The 17,240-nt window shown below is 52.2% G+C and overlaps 1 protein-coding gene across 1 annotated transcript in view; it reads left to right on the top strand.

Annotated features, from left to right (window-relative positions):
• The window catches only part of LOC146822513 (NACHT, LRR and PYD domains-containing protein 12-like), a 221,502-nt gene that overhangs the window by 135,700 nt on the left and 68,562 nt on the right, over nucleotides 1–17,240 (top strand). Inside the window, exon 10 of the mRNA XM_085613631.1 lies at nucleotides 8,632–8,802. Within this exon, the coding sequence (XP_085469757.1) occupies nucleotides 8,632–8,802 (171 nt within the window). The remainder of the gene's footprint in view (nucleotides 1–8,631; nucleotides 8,803–17,240) is intronic.

The raw sequence follows: 17,240 nt of genomic DNA on the forward strand, positions 1-17,240 counted from the left end.
TTGTCCAGGTTGAAGCTCTACCAGAGTGGCATTCCGGTCGTACCACCGCTTCATCTCCTCCTGGCTGGCTTCCAGATTTGCCTCAGCAAGTTGCCTGAAACGCCGAGTCTGGTTTCGGAAGGCCAGCATGTAACTATATACATTCTGGGGAGGTTTCCTGGGAGATTGCTCCCAGCCTTCCTTTACCAAACTCAGAGGTCCTCTTACCGGGTGACCATACAGAAGCTCAAAGGGGCTGAACCCTAGAGACTTCTGCGGCACCTCTCGGTAAGCGAAGAGCAGGCATGGCAAGAGGACGTCCCACTTACGCCTCATTGGACCGTCCAGGCCCATGATCATGCCTTTGAGGGTTCGGTTGAATCTCTCAACCAACCCATTTCCTTGGGGGTGGTAAGGAGTGGTGAACTTGTAAGTTACCCCACACTCCTTCCACAGGGATTTCATATATGTGGATATGAAATTGGTCCCCCTGTCGCTCACCACCTCTAGAGGGAATCCCACTCGGGAGAAAATTCCCATCAGTGCCCGTCCCACCACGGGGGCCGTCACTGTCCTCAGAGGGATGGCTTCAGGGTACCGGGTGGCATGGTCCACCAAGACCAGGATGAACCTGTTGCCCAGGGCTGTCTTGGGGTCCAGAGGCCCCACAATATCAATACCCACTCGTTGGAATGGCGTACCGACCACAGGGAAAGGTTGCAGAGGAGCCTTGTGCTTCCCTCCGCTCTTACCACTTGCCTGGCAAGTCTGACAGGTTCGGCAGTAGGAATCTGAATTCTTATGCATTTGGGGCCAGTAAAAGTGGGTGACAAGCCTGTCATAGGTCTTGTCCATCCCCAAATGTCCTGCTAAAGGCACATCGTGAGCCAGCCCCAGTAGGAAGGTTCTGAACTTCTGGGGTACCACCAGCACACGGGCTGACCCAGGTTCAGCAGCCTTAGGCTCGGAATACAGGAGGTCACTCTCCCAGTACACGTAGTGTGTTTTGGCCTGAACACCGTTGGCCTGGTCTGCAGCCTGTTGCCGCATACCTACGAGAGAAGGGCATTCTTTCTGCTCCCTGCAGAATTCCTCCCTGGAGGGACCTCCTTCTTGCTGCCAATGGGTCAGCTCAGGCAGATCTCCCAGTTCGGCAATCTGTTCCCCGGTAGGCTCCAGAGTATCCCCCTCAGGGTCTACTTCCTCCTGGGCCGTGGGAACTTCGGGGGCCGGTTTCCCGCGCCTCCTGCGCCTTCTCCCTAAGGCCGGTTCCTGGACCTCTCCCTCAGGCTCCAGGACCCTCTCAACACCCCTACTGGCTGCCATGGACCGGGTGGTCACGCACGCCCAGTCGGGTAGACCCACCATCCTCAGATGCGTGGTCTTCTCCACCTTTTCCCAAGGGGAACTCTCCAGGTCGTTCCCTAGCAGACAGTCTACAGGCATGTCAGTTCTCACAGCGACTTGTAGAGTACCAGAGACCTCCCCCCACTCAAAGGGAACTTGAGCCATTGGACAACGACTCTCTACGTTGTCAGCATTGACAACCCTACAGTAGGCATTGGGTACAATCTGCTCTTGAGACACCAGGTGTTGCCTCACCGAGGTCACGCTGGCTCCTGTATCTCTAAGAGCCTCAACCTTCTTTCCATTGATGGTCACTACCTGCCCATATTTCTTAGTGTTAGAGGGCAGGTAGGTTACAGGGACCATCTCACTGTCTCCTAGCGAGACTAGGGTCATCTGCCCGGGACCCCCACCCTCCTGGACTGCTACCTCCTCCCCAAAGTTAACACTAGCTACTTGCCGGGGTGGAGCACCAGTGGGTGCGGTCTTACCAAACAGGCGACACTTAGGATCAGAGGCAATGTGACCCGGGTCACCACACTTATAACAATTGAAGGGCCCCTTTGGAACAGGTCTACCTGTCGGGGCCCCGTTCTGCTGCGGGGGTGGGGGAGGCTGAGAACCCTTCTGCTGGTTCCCTTGGGAATTACTTTGGGGGCCTTTTTGGAACCCCTTCTGTTTACCCTTGTCCCCCCCACTCTTCTGCTGGGGACCCTGCCCACCTTTGGCGGAGTCTCCCACTTGACCCTTGTGGACCCTGGTGCTGAGCCAGCGGTCCGCCTCCTCAGCAAGCTTCCTCGGGTTGGACAGCTTGCTATCGATCAGGTGCTGGCGTAGCTCAGGAAAACATTGACTGGACAAGTGCTCCCATGCAATTAAATCAAGCAGCCCTTGATAATCATTCGCTTTGCTACCCTTCACCCAACCATCCAGCGCTCTGCAGAAAAAGGTCACATATTCCACATACGTACTCTCAGGGATCTTCTTGGTCTCCCTGAACCTCTGTCTATATAGCTCAGGAGTTAACCCATACCTGGTCATTAAAGCTTCCTTCATATGGGGGTATGAGGTTTGGAGATCTAAGGGTAAATCTAACAGTGTGTCACGCCCTTCAGCAAGGAACCTTCCCCACAACCCCGCTCCCCAGTCTTTCTCAGGGACCCGGTGTGAGGACATGGCCACCTCGTAGGCCCTAAACCACTGCCCTATGTCATCCTTTCTGAAATACTCCTTTACTACATCTTTGGGGATGTACACCTTGGACTCTACCTGCGCTGGTGGAGTGCTGCCACCAGAAGGAGCGGTGTCCAAACTTTTCGCCTTCAGCTCCAACTCCTTCAATCTGATATCATGATCCATTTGGCGTTGTTGTGCCTCCAGGGCCAACTTCTGCTTTTCCATTTCCATTTGTCCTGCCAACTTTGCCATCTCCATTGCATGCGCCCTGTCGGCTGCCCTGTCTGCCAGCTCCTCTGGCGACCGGACTCTGCTGGGCTCCTCAAGGTTGTCGGGTGGAACGATGTCCCCCGCATTCCGTAGGTCTCGTGACTCCTTCCAGGCTCTCAACGCCTTGGTGTACTGGGGCTTCCTCTTGCATCCAGCATGGGGGACTCTGAATTGTACACTGTAGCCTTTCAATTGCTCCATCGTGTAGCCTTCCAGTCTCTCCCAATCCACCTCATCTATTCCAGAAATCACAGAGAGTGCTCTTCCAGCGGAGTGCGAGCCAGGCATGGTTGCAGTAATGGCAGATGTCTCAACAAAGTTCAACAATTACAAACCTGTGGCTGCGTTATTTGGTCTGCTCTCACTATCTGGTGATTAATAATTCACTGTATGCAAATTACAAGTGCAAATCCGAAATCCCAACCGCTGCCACCAATGTTAGAGTCGGGGATCTCTGGTTGGCGCAAGGTTGCCCTTGTGTCAAGCAGGAACCCTCTCCTCCACGTCAGGGCGCAGGATAACCCCTCGCGAATGACCCTTGCTCACCCTCTAGGTGCGTGGCGTGAGCAGCCAAGGCGATTCCTCAGGCGTTGTTGGTTAAGCACTTACAATCATACACACAGTAAATACATCAATCCCCCCAGAAACGGACACCAGACTTGGATATATATAAAAATACGCTTCTTTATGTAAAAATAGGTATATATATCTCAGCAGACTTATCACAAGACCAATAACGTTTTCGCTATGCCACCAGGTTGTAAAGCAGGCAAATGTTCTTTGTTCGTAGCTTCAAATGGAGACCTTGTAGTCTCTAGCAAATGTTACTTGTGGTTCCAGTACTCACAGAGATCGGCTCCTGCGAACGGGGAAATAAGGCGTTGCGGGCCCCGAGCCCGATACTGGAACTTCTTTCGTGAGGTGGAGAGCCGGCACAGGTCGGTGCGACTCTCAGCTTGGGAAGTGTTCTTGGGTCCTCAATCAGCAGGTGTGGGCACGTAGGCAGGCGCGGCCAGCGACCCTTTAGCACGGTGGTGCAGGAGGGTCTCCACAGCGGGGGCGGCGCGGCCTGAGATGTCCGGGGATAGCGAAGCGGGGTCGCAGGGCACGGTCAGTGCAGCTGGATGACCCGGCGTAGATCACAGTCGTCGGACGGCTTCCGGCGGGAGGGGTGATAGCGCGGTCAGCGCGCTCCAGTAGCAGGCGGTGACAGGGATGCAGGCGGCCTGGCCCGGGGACAGAGGGCGGCTCGGGACGGAGCGGGGCTCTCACGGGTTGGAGGCAGGCGAGCTTCTGAGTGTCACGGCCCTAGGAGGGGCGATGAGGGGCGCAGTCTCTTTTCCAGCGGGATGCCCACACGGCTCGAATTGGAGGATGAGCAAGAAGCACAGAGAACCCACTGGTCCTGGGGTTCAGTTCAGGGGGCAAGCTCAGATCAAGCCCTTGGAGAATGTTCAAGCACAAAGTAGCAAAGTCTTTTCAGTAAGTCTCTTCCTCTCCTTTCTCAGCAAGGCAAGCAGCAGGCCAGCTCCTCCAGCGTCTTCTTCTCCTTCTAATCGGGCAGAGGTTCTTTGTGATAAACAGGATTCTGATTTCTTAGGAGCCAGGCTCCTACTTTTATACCATGATTCTTTTGTTCTTTAGCGCCAGGGGGCCTAGGCCTGGCTCAGTCCAGTTCTGGAGCACTTTGTTATGGTGACTCTGCTCTTTCCTTTCAGCAGCAGGGCAGAGACATCAGCCGCCCCACAGGGGGTGGCGCCGGCTTTGTGGTGGCAGAGCACAGGTCTATTCAAGAGTCAAGGTGTACTCCTCCCACCCATCCTGGTGTCATCTCTCTACCCACCACCTGGCAGCCAACCTGTCTCTGGGGATTCCCCAACCCTGCTCCTTACTGTTGCCAGGCAGAACACATACACACAGCAGAGGCGGACTGAGATGGTCAGGTCAGTAAATACTAACTTTCTAAAAGTAGTATTTACAAACCCAGGATATTAAAATAGACTTGACTACAAGAAGTATTTTATCATCCTGAGTTCAGGCATACTAAACTTGACACTTCTACCATGCTCTCTGAGTCCACTGGGGTCACAGCGTTGGCGTGATCCCGGCAGCCCATTCTGGCCTATGGAGAGCAGGTAGCCTTCAATAGTGAAGAACGGAAATGGCTGTAATTCACTACTAAGACATGCCACACACATCAGGGCATGTCCTACCGTATGCCTACAATGCACCCTGCCCTTGGGCCTACCAGAGGGGTGGCTAATATGTAGGTAAGGGAAGGTTTAGGGACTGGCAAGTGGGGGCACTTGCGCAGTCAGCGCGACGGTCCCGGACCGCGCACAGGGTCTGCGGTGGCAGACCCTAGACACACTTTACACGGCCGCTTCCGTGGGTGGCGCAACCAGCGCTGCAAGCCCACCAGCAGCATTGGCATTCACAAGCCCTGGCACCCCTGGTGCACTTTACTGGGGACTGACAGTGAATCCAATAAACCAATCATGGATATCAATTACAGGTACACTTTACTTAGGGAGCACTTGCACTGCGGCACGGATTAGCCGTGGCGCAGTGCCCTGAGCGGACAACACCAGCAAAACAGTCGAGGCACACCATCAAAAAGTGGGAGGGAAACTCACGCCAAGGTGCCAGGTCTAACAGTGGTAATAGCTAGTACCTGTCTTCACTCTGCATGTGCTATGTGTGGTAATAGCTGGTACCTGTCTTACACTCTGTGTGTGCTGTGTATGGTAATAGCTAGTACCTGTCTTCTCTCTGCGTGTACTGTGTGTGGTAATAGCCAGTTCCTGTCTTCGCCCTGCGTGTGCTCTGTGTGATAATAGCTAGTACCTGTCTTCTCTCTGCGTGTGGTAATAGCTAGTACCTGTCTTCACTCAGCATGTGCTGTGTGTAGTAATAGCTATTCCCCGTCTTCACTCTGTGTCTGCTGTGTTTGGTAATAGCTAGTACCTGTCTTCACTCTGTGTCTGCTGTGTGTGGTAATAGCTAGTACCTGTCTTCACTCTGCGTGTGCTGTGTGTGGTAATAGCTAGTACCTGTCTTCACTCTGTGTGTGCTGTGTGTGGTAATAGCTAGTACCTGTCTTCACTCTGTGTGTGCTGTGTGTGGTAATAGCTAGTACCTGTCTTCACTCAGCATGTGCTGTATGTGGTAATGGCTAGTACCGGTCTTCACGCTGTGTCTGCTGCGTGTGATAATAGCTAGTACCTGCCTTCACTCTGTGTGTGCTATGTGTGGTAATAGCTAGTACCTGTCTTCACTCTGTGTGTGCTGTGTGTAGTAATAGCTAGTACCTGTTTTCATTCTCTTTCTGCTGTGTGTGGTAATAGCTAGTACCTGTCTTCACTCTGCATGTGCTATGTGTGGTAATAGCTGGTACCTGTCTTACACTCTGTGTGTGCTGTGTATGGTAATAGCTAGTACCTGTCTTCTCTCTGCGTGTACTGTGTGTGGTAATAGCCAGTTCCTGTCTTCGCCCTGCGTGTGCTCTGTGTGATAATAGCTAGTACCTGTCTTCTCTCTGCGTGTGGTAATAGCTAGTACCTGTCTTCACTCAGCATGTGCTGTGTGTAGTAATAGCTATTCCCCGTCTTCACTCTGTGTCTGCTGTGTTTGGTAATAGCTAGTACCTGTCTTCACTCTGTGTCTGCTGTGTGTGGTAATAGCTAGTACCGGTCTCCACTCTGCGTGTGCTGTGTTTGGTAATAGCTAGTACCTGTCTTCACTCTGTGTGTGCTGTGTGTGGTAATAGCTAGTACCTGTCTTCACTCTGTGTGTGCTGTGTGTGGTAATAGCTAGTACCTGTCTTCACTCAGCATGTGCTGTATGTGGTAATGGCTAGTACCGGTCTTCACTCTGTGTCTGCTGCGTGTGATAATAGCTAGTACCTGCCTTCACTCTGTGTGTGCTCTGTGTGATAATAGCTAGTACCTGTCTTCTCTCTGCGTGTGCTGTGTGTGGTAGTAGCTAGTACCTTCCTTCACTCTGCGTGTGCTGTGTGTGGCAATAGCCAGTACCTGTCTTCGCTCTGCGTGTGCTCTGTGTGATAATAGTTAGTACCTGTCTTCTCTCTGCGTGTGCTGTGTGTGGCAATAGCTAGTATCTGTCTTCGTTCTGTGTGTGCTGTGTGTGGTAATAGCTAGTACCTGTCTTCGACTATGTGTGCTGTGTGTGGTAATAGCCAGTACCTGTCTTCGCTCTGCGTGTGCTCTGTATAGTTAGTACCTGTCTTCTCTCTGTGTGTGGTGCGTGTGATAATAGCTAGTACCTGCCTTCGCTCTGTGTGTGCTGTGTGTGATAATAGCTAGTACCTGCCTTCGCTCTGCGTGTTCTGTGTGTGGTAATAGCTAGTACTTCTCTTCACTCTGCATGTGCTGTGTGTGGTAATAGCTAGTACCTGTCTTCGCTCTGCATGTGCTGTGTGTGGTAATATCTAGTACCTGTCTTCTCTCTACGTGTGCTGTGGGTGGTAATAGCTAGTAGCTGCCTTTACTCTGTGTGTGCTGTGTGTAATAATAGCTAGTACCCACCTTTGCTCTGTGTGTGCTGTGTGTGGTAATACCTGTCTTCACTCTGCGTGTGCTGTGTGTGGTAAATAGCTAGTACCTGTCTTCACTCTGTGTCTGCTGCATGTGATAATGGCTAATACCTGCCTTCGCTCTGTGTGTGCTGTGTGTGATAATAGCTAGTACCTGCCTTCACTCTGTGTCTGCTGTGTGTGGTAATAGCTAGTACCTGTCTTTACTTAGCGTGTGCTGTGTATGTTAATAGCTAGTACCTATCTTCACTGTGTGTCTGCTGTGTGTGGAAATAGCTAGTACCTGTCTTCATTCAGCGTGTTCTCTGTGTGGTAATAGCTAGTACCTGTCTTCACTCAGCATGTGCTGTGTGTGGTAATGGCTAGTACCGGTCTTTACTCTGCATGTGATGTGTGAGCCACTGGCGGGTTACTGTTTTCACTCTACATGTGATGTGTGAGCCACTGACGGGTTACACTCTGTGTGTGCTAATAGCTAGTACCTGTTTTCACTCAGCGTGTGCTGTATGTGGTAATAGCTATTACCCGTCTTTACTCTGTATCTGCTGTGTGTGGTAATAGCTAGTACCTGTCTTCACTCAGCGTGTGCTGTGTGTGCTAATAGCTAGTAGCGGTCTTCACTCTGCATGTCATGTGTGTGCCAACCACTGGTGGGTTACTGTCTTCACTCTACATGTGGTGTGTGAGCAAATGATGGGTTACTGCCTTACCTCTACATGTGATGTGTGTGCCACTGGTGGGTTACTGTCTTCACTCTACATGTGATGTGTCAACCACTGGCGGGTTACTGGCTTCACTCTACATGTGATGTGTCAACCACTGGCGGGTTACTGTCTTCACTCTTCATGTGATGTGTTAACCACTGGTGGGTCACTGTCTTACCTCTATAGGTGATGTGTATGCCACTGGCGGGTTACCGTCTTCACTCTATATGTGATGTGTCAACCACTGGGGAGTTACTCTCTTCACTGTACATGTGATGTGTGTGCCACTTGTGGGTTACTGTCTTACCTCTGCATGTGATGTGTTAGCCACTGGTGGGATACTGTCTCCACTCTACGTGTGAGGTGTTAGCCACTGGTGGGTTACTGTCTTACCTCTACATGTGATGTGTCAACCACTGGCGGGTTACTGTCTTACCTCTACATGTGAAGTGTGAATCATTGGTGGGTTTCAGTCTTACCTCTACATGTGATGTGTCAACCACTGGCGGGTTACTGTTTTCACTCTACATGTGATTTGCCAACCACTGGCGGGTTACTGTCTTCACTCTACATGTGATGTGATGTTTTCTTCGTCTGCAGTTTGTGGCTCTGCTCCCTCACTGCCCCCTGCTGTTCTGGTCTGGCCTCTGCACTCATGGGCTCTCCAGCTCTCACCGAGTTGACCCTGTCAAACAACAAGCTGGGAGATTCTGGGCTGCGGCTCCTGTGCGATGGGCTGAGGAATCCAGGCTGTAAAGTACAGAGTCTGTAGTAAGTAAACACACATTTCGGTTGAATGACCTTTGTATCCATTGTAGGAACTCACCCTCTCATTTCTCATCCCACTATTTATCTCTTTCGCTTACTCTTCCCTAATTTCAGTTGTCAACACTGGCTGGTAGGTTACACCAGCCGCACCTCCAGTGTCACTTACTCCTTCGTCTTTAACATACACATGTTTAGTAACAGCGCTCCCTCTGACGCACCACCTCAAATGTGATAACTTTTCTAAAGTTCCAGGAGGATATTCTCAAGAACGTGTGATAATCATCGCCAAAATCCGTTAACACAACTTTTCATATCGCTGTCTATCGCGGGAAAATAACTCTGTGTTAACGTCGTATTCACAACACTGCAGTAACATGCGATAGTGTCCTGAGAACGTGTCAAATGTCCGCGATAAAGTTACCGTAACGGTGATAAAAATCCAAAACCGAACATGAAAAAAGTAGCGATCGGCCTGTTGGACTTGGCCCTTTTTGGCAGGTTCATCCCTGAACTTTTTGCCTTAATCTCTGACATGGTGGTAGTGATTTTAGGCCTCTGGGCACTTTAGCACTGTGGCCCAGTGTAAAGTGCGTGCGCGCGCATAGTGCGTGTGGTGAGATTTGCCTGCCCTCCCATAGGAATGCATGGGGGATATGTGTGTCCATGGTAATTCCTGGTATGAGAGGAGTGCAGTCGAGTTTAGTATGTGCTAACTCGTGAGGATAAATGCTGCGCAATGGTGTGCGCAGCTTTATGGTGACTGGTGGAGAAATGCCACTTTTAGAAGTTGGCATTTCTGTGTGCTGTGTGTCTGCCTGCCTGGTGTGGAGTGCATGTCTGGCTTGTGATTGACAGGTGCTGGATGGTGTGGGGAATTCCAGGAGCCAGGGTGAGTCAGCCCAGTGGTGAATAGAGAGATCTGCATGCAGATGGGAGGGAGGAGTTGCACCTGGGACCTGAATAGGACTGTGCCTTCCCTCCACAATGCTGGCTCCGCCCCCTTGTGGTGCGTCTGAGCACCTAGCCCCCACCTAACAGAGGAGAGAGGAGCTGAGCAAAACAAAGTGCTCCAAAGCTCCCCTAAACCAGTTCTGACTGGTACCCCCAAGCCCTGTGCTGTGACACAAAGGGATTGTCTAGTATAAATATAGGGGCTGTGACCCCATGAAGGTGTTCTGTGCTGAATTTGTTCCTGAACCTGCGGGGCATGCTGCTGCTGGGGCCCAGGGGGAGGCTGCCAGGAGGGCTTGCCTCCCTGGGCCCTGCATTGCCCCCTTCTTCACCGAGGACCGATTCTTTTATTTAAAGGACCTTTTGCCTGTTCCAGTGCATTGTGAGCGCTTTATTTGAATTATCCCCCCCAGCAAAGGAGCACGAGGGCTCCGCAGCGCTGAGCTGCAATCCTTTCCATAGGGAATCCCAGCGTGGGGATTCCCCCCTTACGAAGCCGGAGAGAAGCGGGTGCCCACCCGCATTGCGGCCACGAGCGGGAGCCTACCCTGCTTTATACATGGTGAAAACGCGGGTGCCCACCCCTCTTCTGCCTTTAGGTAATGGAGAGGGTGCCTACCCCTCATTGTCGCTGAAAAGAAATTCCTGGGCCGCGACTGAGCGTGACCTGGAAGACAGGCACCATTGCCTGGTTGTGGGCAGGGCATCGCGGCCGGCTGACCAATGGCAGCGCGGCCGAGAAGGAAGTGGAGGAGCCTCTCGGGCTCGATGAAGAAGTCCCGGGTCTCAGGAGGGGGCCCGGGTGAAGTGAGATGAGTCTCCAGGCGGGAGCTCACCCTGCGCTGGACTGTGCCAGGAGAGGAGCAAGATGAGGAGAAAGAGGCGCGGCCCCCGGGAGCAGCGCCGGTAAGAGCACTCTGCCGGTGCCCTTCCCAGCGGTACCAGAGGAGCGGCAAGCCCCACGGAGAGCCCTGCCTTCGCCTGTCCGGTGAGTGCTGCGATTCTGAGCGGCCCCGCCTGGCAGCGGGCTGCTCCAACGTTTGGGGGCATGTTCCTCTGGTGAGAGAGACATCCCCCGTGGACCCCAGAGTCTCGGGGTCAGAGCGAGGTGCATTGTCGGTGCCTGGGTGGTCCCACAAGAGCGCAGCCTGCCCCAACGAGGGTGACATGCCGGAGAACCGTGTGGGGGCCCAGAGGGCTCAGAGGTGCCGGTCCCCTCCCTTTTAGGAAAGTGCCACGAATTGGGCACAAAAGAAGGAAAGAGCCCCAGAGGGCCCCGTGTCTTTGGGGGCATTTCGAGGCATATTGTCGGTGCCTCGGCAGTCCCGCCAGAGAGCGGGTCGCCGCAATGATGGGGGCATTTGTTTAATGCCACTATGGGGGTCCAGAGGGCACAGAGGTGCCGGGCCCCCTTCATGAGAAGTGCCACAGCTGCGCCAGTGCGTGCAGTTGCCACAAATTAGGCACAATTGAGAGAGAATCCCTGAGAGGGACCAAAGGCACAGGGAGTGCCAGTGAGTTTCACAGCTGCCCAGCAAGTAGTGGGCAGTTGCTACGTTTAGGTTTGCGCAATGGCGCAATTGGATTCAGCTGCTAGGCAGCAGCCCTGACATTCTGGACACAGGGCTTTTGAGCCCCTTTGGAGATGGCCAGTTGGCCAGGGGGACGGGGAGGTTGGTAGGGCGCCAGGCCCTAATGTGATTTATGTGGTGCTAGGAAATGTGAGTCATGTACTATGATTTACGCACCCTGTTTTATGTATAATGTGTTTATGTGTGAGGTTATTGTCTAATGTGTTTAGACATATGAGAGAATTGCATAATGTGTTTATGCCAGTGAGATTATTGCATAATGTGTTTATGCTTGTGAGTTTATGGTCTAATGCGTTTAGACTTATGAGGTTCTTGCATAATGCGGTTATGCTTATGAGGTTGGCGCAGAATTGATGCTGCTAGCATAATATGATTTATGTTGCAGGAGGTGTTGCTAAAGCACAGTGTCTACCAGTAATTACTGGTTGTGTTCTATATTTATTATTAATTCTACACTTACTATTTGTGCTTCTGATGATTCTGACAGTGGCCCAATTGGCCCTGTCAGGTGTATATAATCCCTTGTAAATATGACCTAGTGCCAGCGGGCACCATGTATATTATGCGTTTACTATTCTAATGTGTTATGAGAATACAAAGGCTATTTTTTATATATAACCTTGGGTGGAGTTCCTTTTGTGGTGGGCCTGGGATGTTGTTGCTGGGTGCGCGCGCAAACGCTTTACACATTGCCTCCGGGATAAGCCTGACTGCTCGTGCCAAGCTACCGAGGGGGTGAGCAGGGGTTATCTTTGGCGTGTAACTCCCCCGCCCTAACTAGAGTGGTGGTCTCTGCCTGGCTTTGGCGCAAGCCTTAGCCAACCAGAGATCCCATTTCTAACATTGGTTGTCAGCGGTGAGGATAGGACTTGCGTTTGCCCAGTACCACAGTGACAACTGGCGGCACTACAAAACTCTGCATTTTAGATAGTCACATGGAAAGGGATTATTGTGCCTAGGTCTGTTTTAAGTGTCATTTCTTTGGAAATGTGTTTCTTGTGCACTGTGAGTTGGGTGTCCTGCCAAGGACAGAAACCAGAGAATCTGAAGGAGGATACTGCCCCTATGCTGCGTGTTGTGGGGTTGGCCTGCAGTGGTTAATTAATTGGCAGGGGGACACTAGCTCTGGAGAGTAGATAATCCCCTGGGTGCAGTTTCGAGTTTTCTGGATTCCCCAGTAAGGGTGGGATCCAGTGGTGGCAGCAATATAGAGTCCAGTGCAGGAAGTCCCAGTCCTCCGAGAATGGTACCTGGTTCCCGGTTAAGAGGGGTGCAGGTTGTGTTTCAGGGGCAGTAGATGCTGTCTCACCAGACTGAGGGGGCGTATGTGGATAAGTGATGTGTGCACAGGACAATTGGGTGTGAGTTCTCTGTTTCCAGGGAACCTGCACGGGAGGCAGACCTCTGGCAGCGTGTTAGAGGATCTGAAAAGGCATTTAGGAGTGATCTTTAAAGGAGTGGCTCAGGTATCTTCCGGATCTGCCTGGTGGAAGAGGTTCAGAGTAGCCCAGCTAGGTCCCGGTGTAGTGGGAGGGGTGTAGGGGCTCACGTCCTGTCTCTGCAGAGAAGGAGTGAGTGCGGGGCTACGTGTCCCAAGGTGCCCGAAACCCAGTCTCAGGGCCTGGATGGTTCTTTCAGGGAACACCAGGTTGGGGCCTAGACTCAGGTCATTTTGAGGGGGGGATCTCCCAGTGTCTAGAGAATGTGGAGCATCTGTAAGCAGAGCTCCAGTAGTTCTGGTGTCTGGCAGTGCCACTCCTAGGTGGAGGGTGCAGAAGGCCACATGGAGGGGTGTGAGGGGAAAGAGTCCCCAGTGGAAGAACCAGTGGGTCAGGGGCCAGCCAGAAGGGCTAAGTCTCCTAGTAGTGACCATGGTGATGCCACTTCTGTCCTGGGGGATCTTCACGCACTGTCAGATGGACAGGAGGTCGTGAGATCTGCTCCAGGCAGAATGTCACACAACACATGAGAGGTGTGTTACCCTCTGGTGGGGGGGAGGGCATGCGTGCTCCCCAGGAAGTCCTGGTGCGCCAGGCGGGTGCTCAGCTACAGGGTTCCGTCCATGGATTGGGAGGCCAGGTTCAGGTGTTTCCTGACCTGGAGGGAAGGGCAACTGTAATCAGTGTCTTGACCGGGTTGTCTTCTAGGGGTACCTCCTGATGGGAGGGAGGAAGTCCGCGCCTCTGACCCCGGTGCAGCCTGAGGGTTTAGATCCCAGGTTGGTAGGGATGTATGATGTTACAACGCGAGTGAGTACAACACGTGCCGTGTCTTTACATCGACTTGCACTAGATGGCGTGCTAACATTAGTAAAGTGTAATTTACTATTCCAACTCCAGTCCACTTAAAAGTAGGGAAGGTGTTGGGATAGTAAACTACACTATTTGTAATGTTAGCACACCATCTAGCGCAAGTAAAGACTTGCGTTGTAATGGCATAGCGTGGTTACATCGCGTTCGTTGTAACGATTGCGATGTAACCGCATCGCGGTGTACTAACCGCGATGTAAAGGATGTTCCCCGGTTGGTAGACCAGTTGCTGGAGAGAGGTCCTAAACTGGTGAGTGAATGGTGTTCTCGGGTTGCCTCTCACAGGAAGAGAGTGCGGAACCTCATGTTGGAGGACCAGTGGTAGTTTGGAATTACCCTGGAAGGAAGGGTGCAGAACGGCTATTATGTGCCAGGGGTTACTGCCCCCCACCCTGTGGATAGGCAAGGACCGGAGGTCTCTGGATGGCCTATGGCCTGGTCCCGGCCGTGGACAACTAGGGACTACCAGTGGGGTAGCCTAGTTGGGCCTGAGAGTTTTTTTTCAGAGGGAACCACGTTGGTTCAGAGTGGCGTAGAACCGGAGGGTGTCCCTGCAGTGCGGGCCCGCGCCCATGCTCTATCGCCCCAATCAGGGAAGCCCATCACATTGGTGATTGGTCTGCCCTGCGTTTTGGCTGGAAGGGGGTTGTGTTGGACTTGGCCCTTTTTGTCAGGTTCACCCTGTGAGAAGTTGGCCTAATATATGCTGTCCACTAGTTCTAGTGGGCACCTTGTATCAGTCCACACAACCCCTTATGGTGAATTGGTTAAAGACAACCTTTATTGAAAGCTATCCTAGTGGTAGCTATGGAGAGCAGCCTTCAAGCTAAGTCTTGAAGGAATGTAAAGCAGCTTGTTTTACCAGTCTATAATCTCTTGAATGATCAAATGAAAGGACAACCACACCAGGTATATATTTAAAATATATGTATTTAAGATCAAACACACCACTCTAGTCTATTTATGAGACTGGAGTTCGAAGTAGTTTGTTTACAAGTTAGCAATTATCAGTAATAGCACAAATACACGTTTGGGCCTTAGGGGCGTACCAAACCATATACCACAAAAGTGGTATAAGAACCATGACTGAGGTAGACACAAGGGCTAGAGCCTGTAGAATCGCTGGGACCCCAAGCAACCACCCAAGGTAGTGACGCAGAGGACCCACGGTGACTGTATGCAGTGTGAGAACACAACCGCGGGTTCCCGTTAGCTTCTATGGGCAATGTCCCGGTTGGAAATTTAAAGATCAGGAACACTTAGAATCGAGTCAGGACCAAACCCTTTTTGACTTAAGAAGTTCTAGGGCTAGCACCCACTGGACCACCGGAGTAATCGAGTTACCTCACCCAGGGAAGCCGGGTGCATAGGTGTCTTTTGGTGTCGTGTTGCGTCATCGACTTCATGGGAAGCCTGCAAAGAACGGCTGCTGCCGTGTAGAGGAGAAGTGTCCGAAGAGATCCAAGCCTGGATCTAGTATGGAAGGAACCTGAAAGCAGAGGGGACAAAGTCTGGGTCACTAGCCAGTGACCGAGGGCAGGATGGACCAATGCCCACAGATGGCGGGTGCTTCAGGTGAGTTGACCGGTGTCTTGACTCTTCAGCCACGAGGTCCAGGAGGTGTCGACAAAGTCCACAAGCCGGATTCGAGCTGCCCCATGAAGTCTGTCGAGCGCTGCGATGTCTGCGACCGGAATGGACCCAACAAGCCTTGGCAACGGCAAGTCACTGGAATTCAGAGAAAGGACTGCGGTGCAGACCAGCAAGGTCTGAGGGACTCACCCTGCGAGGGTAAGTCAGGGCAAGTCTGGAAAAACCAGGGAAGCCCAATTAGAAGAGGAGTTAACTTCGTGGGGACCTGCTAGCCAACGGGCTAGTGACCGCGAAGGAGCCTCGAGCGGTCGCACTAGAAACTGGCCCACGGGTTACTCGTAGAGTGGAGGCCAGCAATCTTCGGTGCAGGAGATGCTCAAGGCTGGGGCTACTCGGAGCCCAAAGCACAACTTCGAGGAAGACCAGAAAGGTAGTGTTGCTGCAAAAGTTCCCGGTGTCCAGGGGTCAAGGTTCCACGGCACCCACGATAGCCGCGGGCCTCAGCTTTGCTGTGGACTCAGGGTAGCCTCGGGGAAGTCAGGAAATCCACCTCTGGTGATGCAAAGGCTTCGGCGTCCGGCAGGAACTTCAGCGATGCAGACCGGTCAGTTGCTTCTTTGGTGCCTGCCAAGCAGGGGAGTCACTCCTTGACCCCAAGGGAGATTTCTTCAGTCTTCTAGTCAGGATAGAAAGTCGAAGGTCCAGGATATATGTTGCAGAGTTTCATCCAGGGTAATCTAAAGTCTCAAGGAATGGGTTCCCATACTTATACTAAGTTTGGGGGTTGGACATACTCTAGGGACCCACCTATGAGAGGGTTTGGAAAGAGGGGTGGTTACACCCATTTCCTTTGTCCAGTTTCGTGCCAGAGCAGGGGCAGGTAGCCCCTGCAACCGGTTTGAACTGGACTATGCACAGGGACACCAAGTGTGCCCCCAGTGCAGGACTTCAAAGCACCAGAGAGTGCTCCCGCCCAGCCCCAGTACATATCTGCCTGTCTGGGAAGGTGGTTACACCTCCCTTCGACAGGAAACCTATTGTCCAGGCCTTCCCTGCTGGAGTTTTGGTCAGCATCAGGAGGCCAGACCCGTGTCTGTGGCAGAGGCATCCATTTTGTGATGCCAGGGCTCAGGAAAGTCCTACCGGGTGTGACCAGTGTGAACATGTCTTTCCCTCTAGAAGGGTGGAATGCTACCCCCGCCACCAGAACTGGAGGGGGTTAGAATTCCAAAGCGTTTTACACCAAACACGACATGTTTTGATGCAGTCATTCCAAACTTAGCATTTACCGCAAGGTTATAATGCACTTAAGAGTATATGGTATGGCTGTATGACAGAACAAAGCAAAAACCAAAGGAAATGATGGACGGAGTGTTGAACATTGCAAGCACTCACTCCCAGTCAACTGATCTGGGTTTAATCCATCACCGTTCTTTAGCCCACTCTGCCACCCCAGTTCAGACATGGCCAAATGCAAATCAGTCTGACCCTGTGCCTCATGGGAACAGTCCAGCCCGAACTGCCAAGCCATGTCTTCCCTGGACCGGAAACAAGCTTCCTAGGACCGGTTTCTGGCATTTCAGCCGTCTTCAGCCAGGCTTGCTTGAATCCAGTGGCAAAGTGAGCAAGGGACTCACGTCTGAGCATACCCTGCCAACTTATGGCGAACAAAGCAAAAACCAAAGGAAATGATGGACGGAGTGTTGAACATTGCAAGCACTCACTCCCAGTCAACTGATCTGGGTTTAATCCATCACCGTTCTTTAGCCCACTCTGCCACCCCAGTTCAGAAATGGCCATATGCAAATCAGTCTGACCCTGTGCCTCATGGGAACAGTCCAGCCCGAACTGCCAAGCCATGTGTTCCCTGGACCGGAAACAAGGGGCCCGATTCACAGAACAAACTTAAGACAAAATCCTAAACTTAGTACCATTTTGGCATTCACAGAATGCACTTACTACTTCTGGTATTCACAGAATGAACTTACTACTTTTG

Source organism: Triturus cristatus, chromosome 6, assembly GCF_964204655.1.
Source record: "Triturus cristatus chromosome 6, aTriCri1.1, whole genome shotgun sequence".
Classification (NCBI taxonomy): Eukaryota; Metazoa; Chordata; class Amphibia; order Caudata; family Salamandridae; genus Triturus; species Triturus cristatus.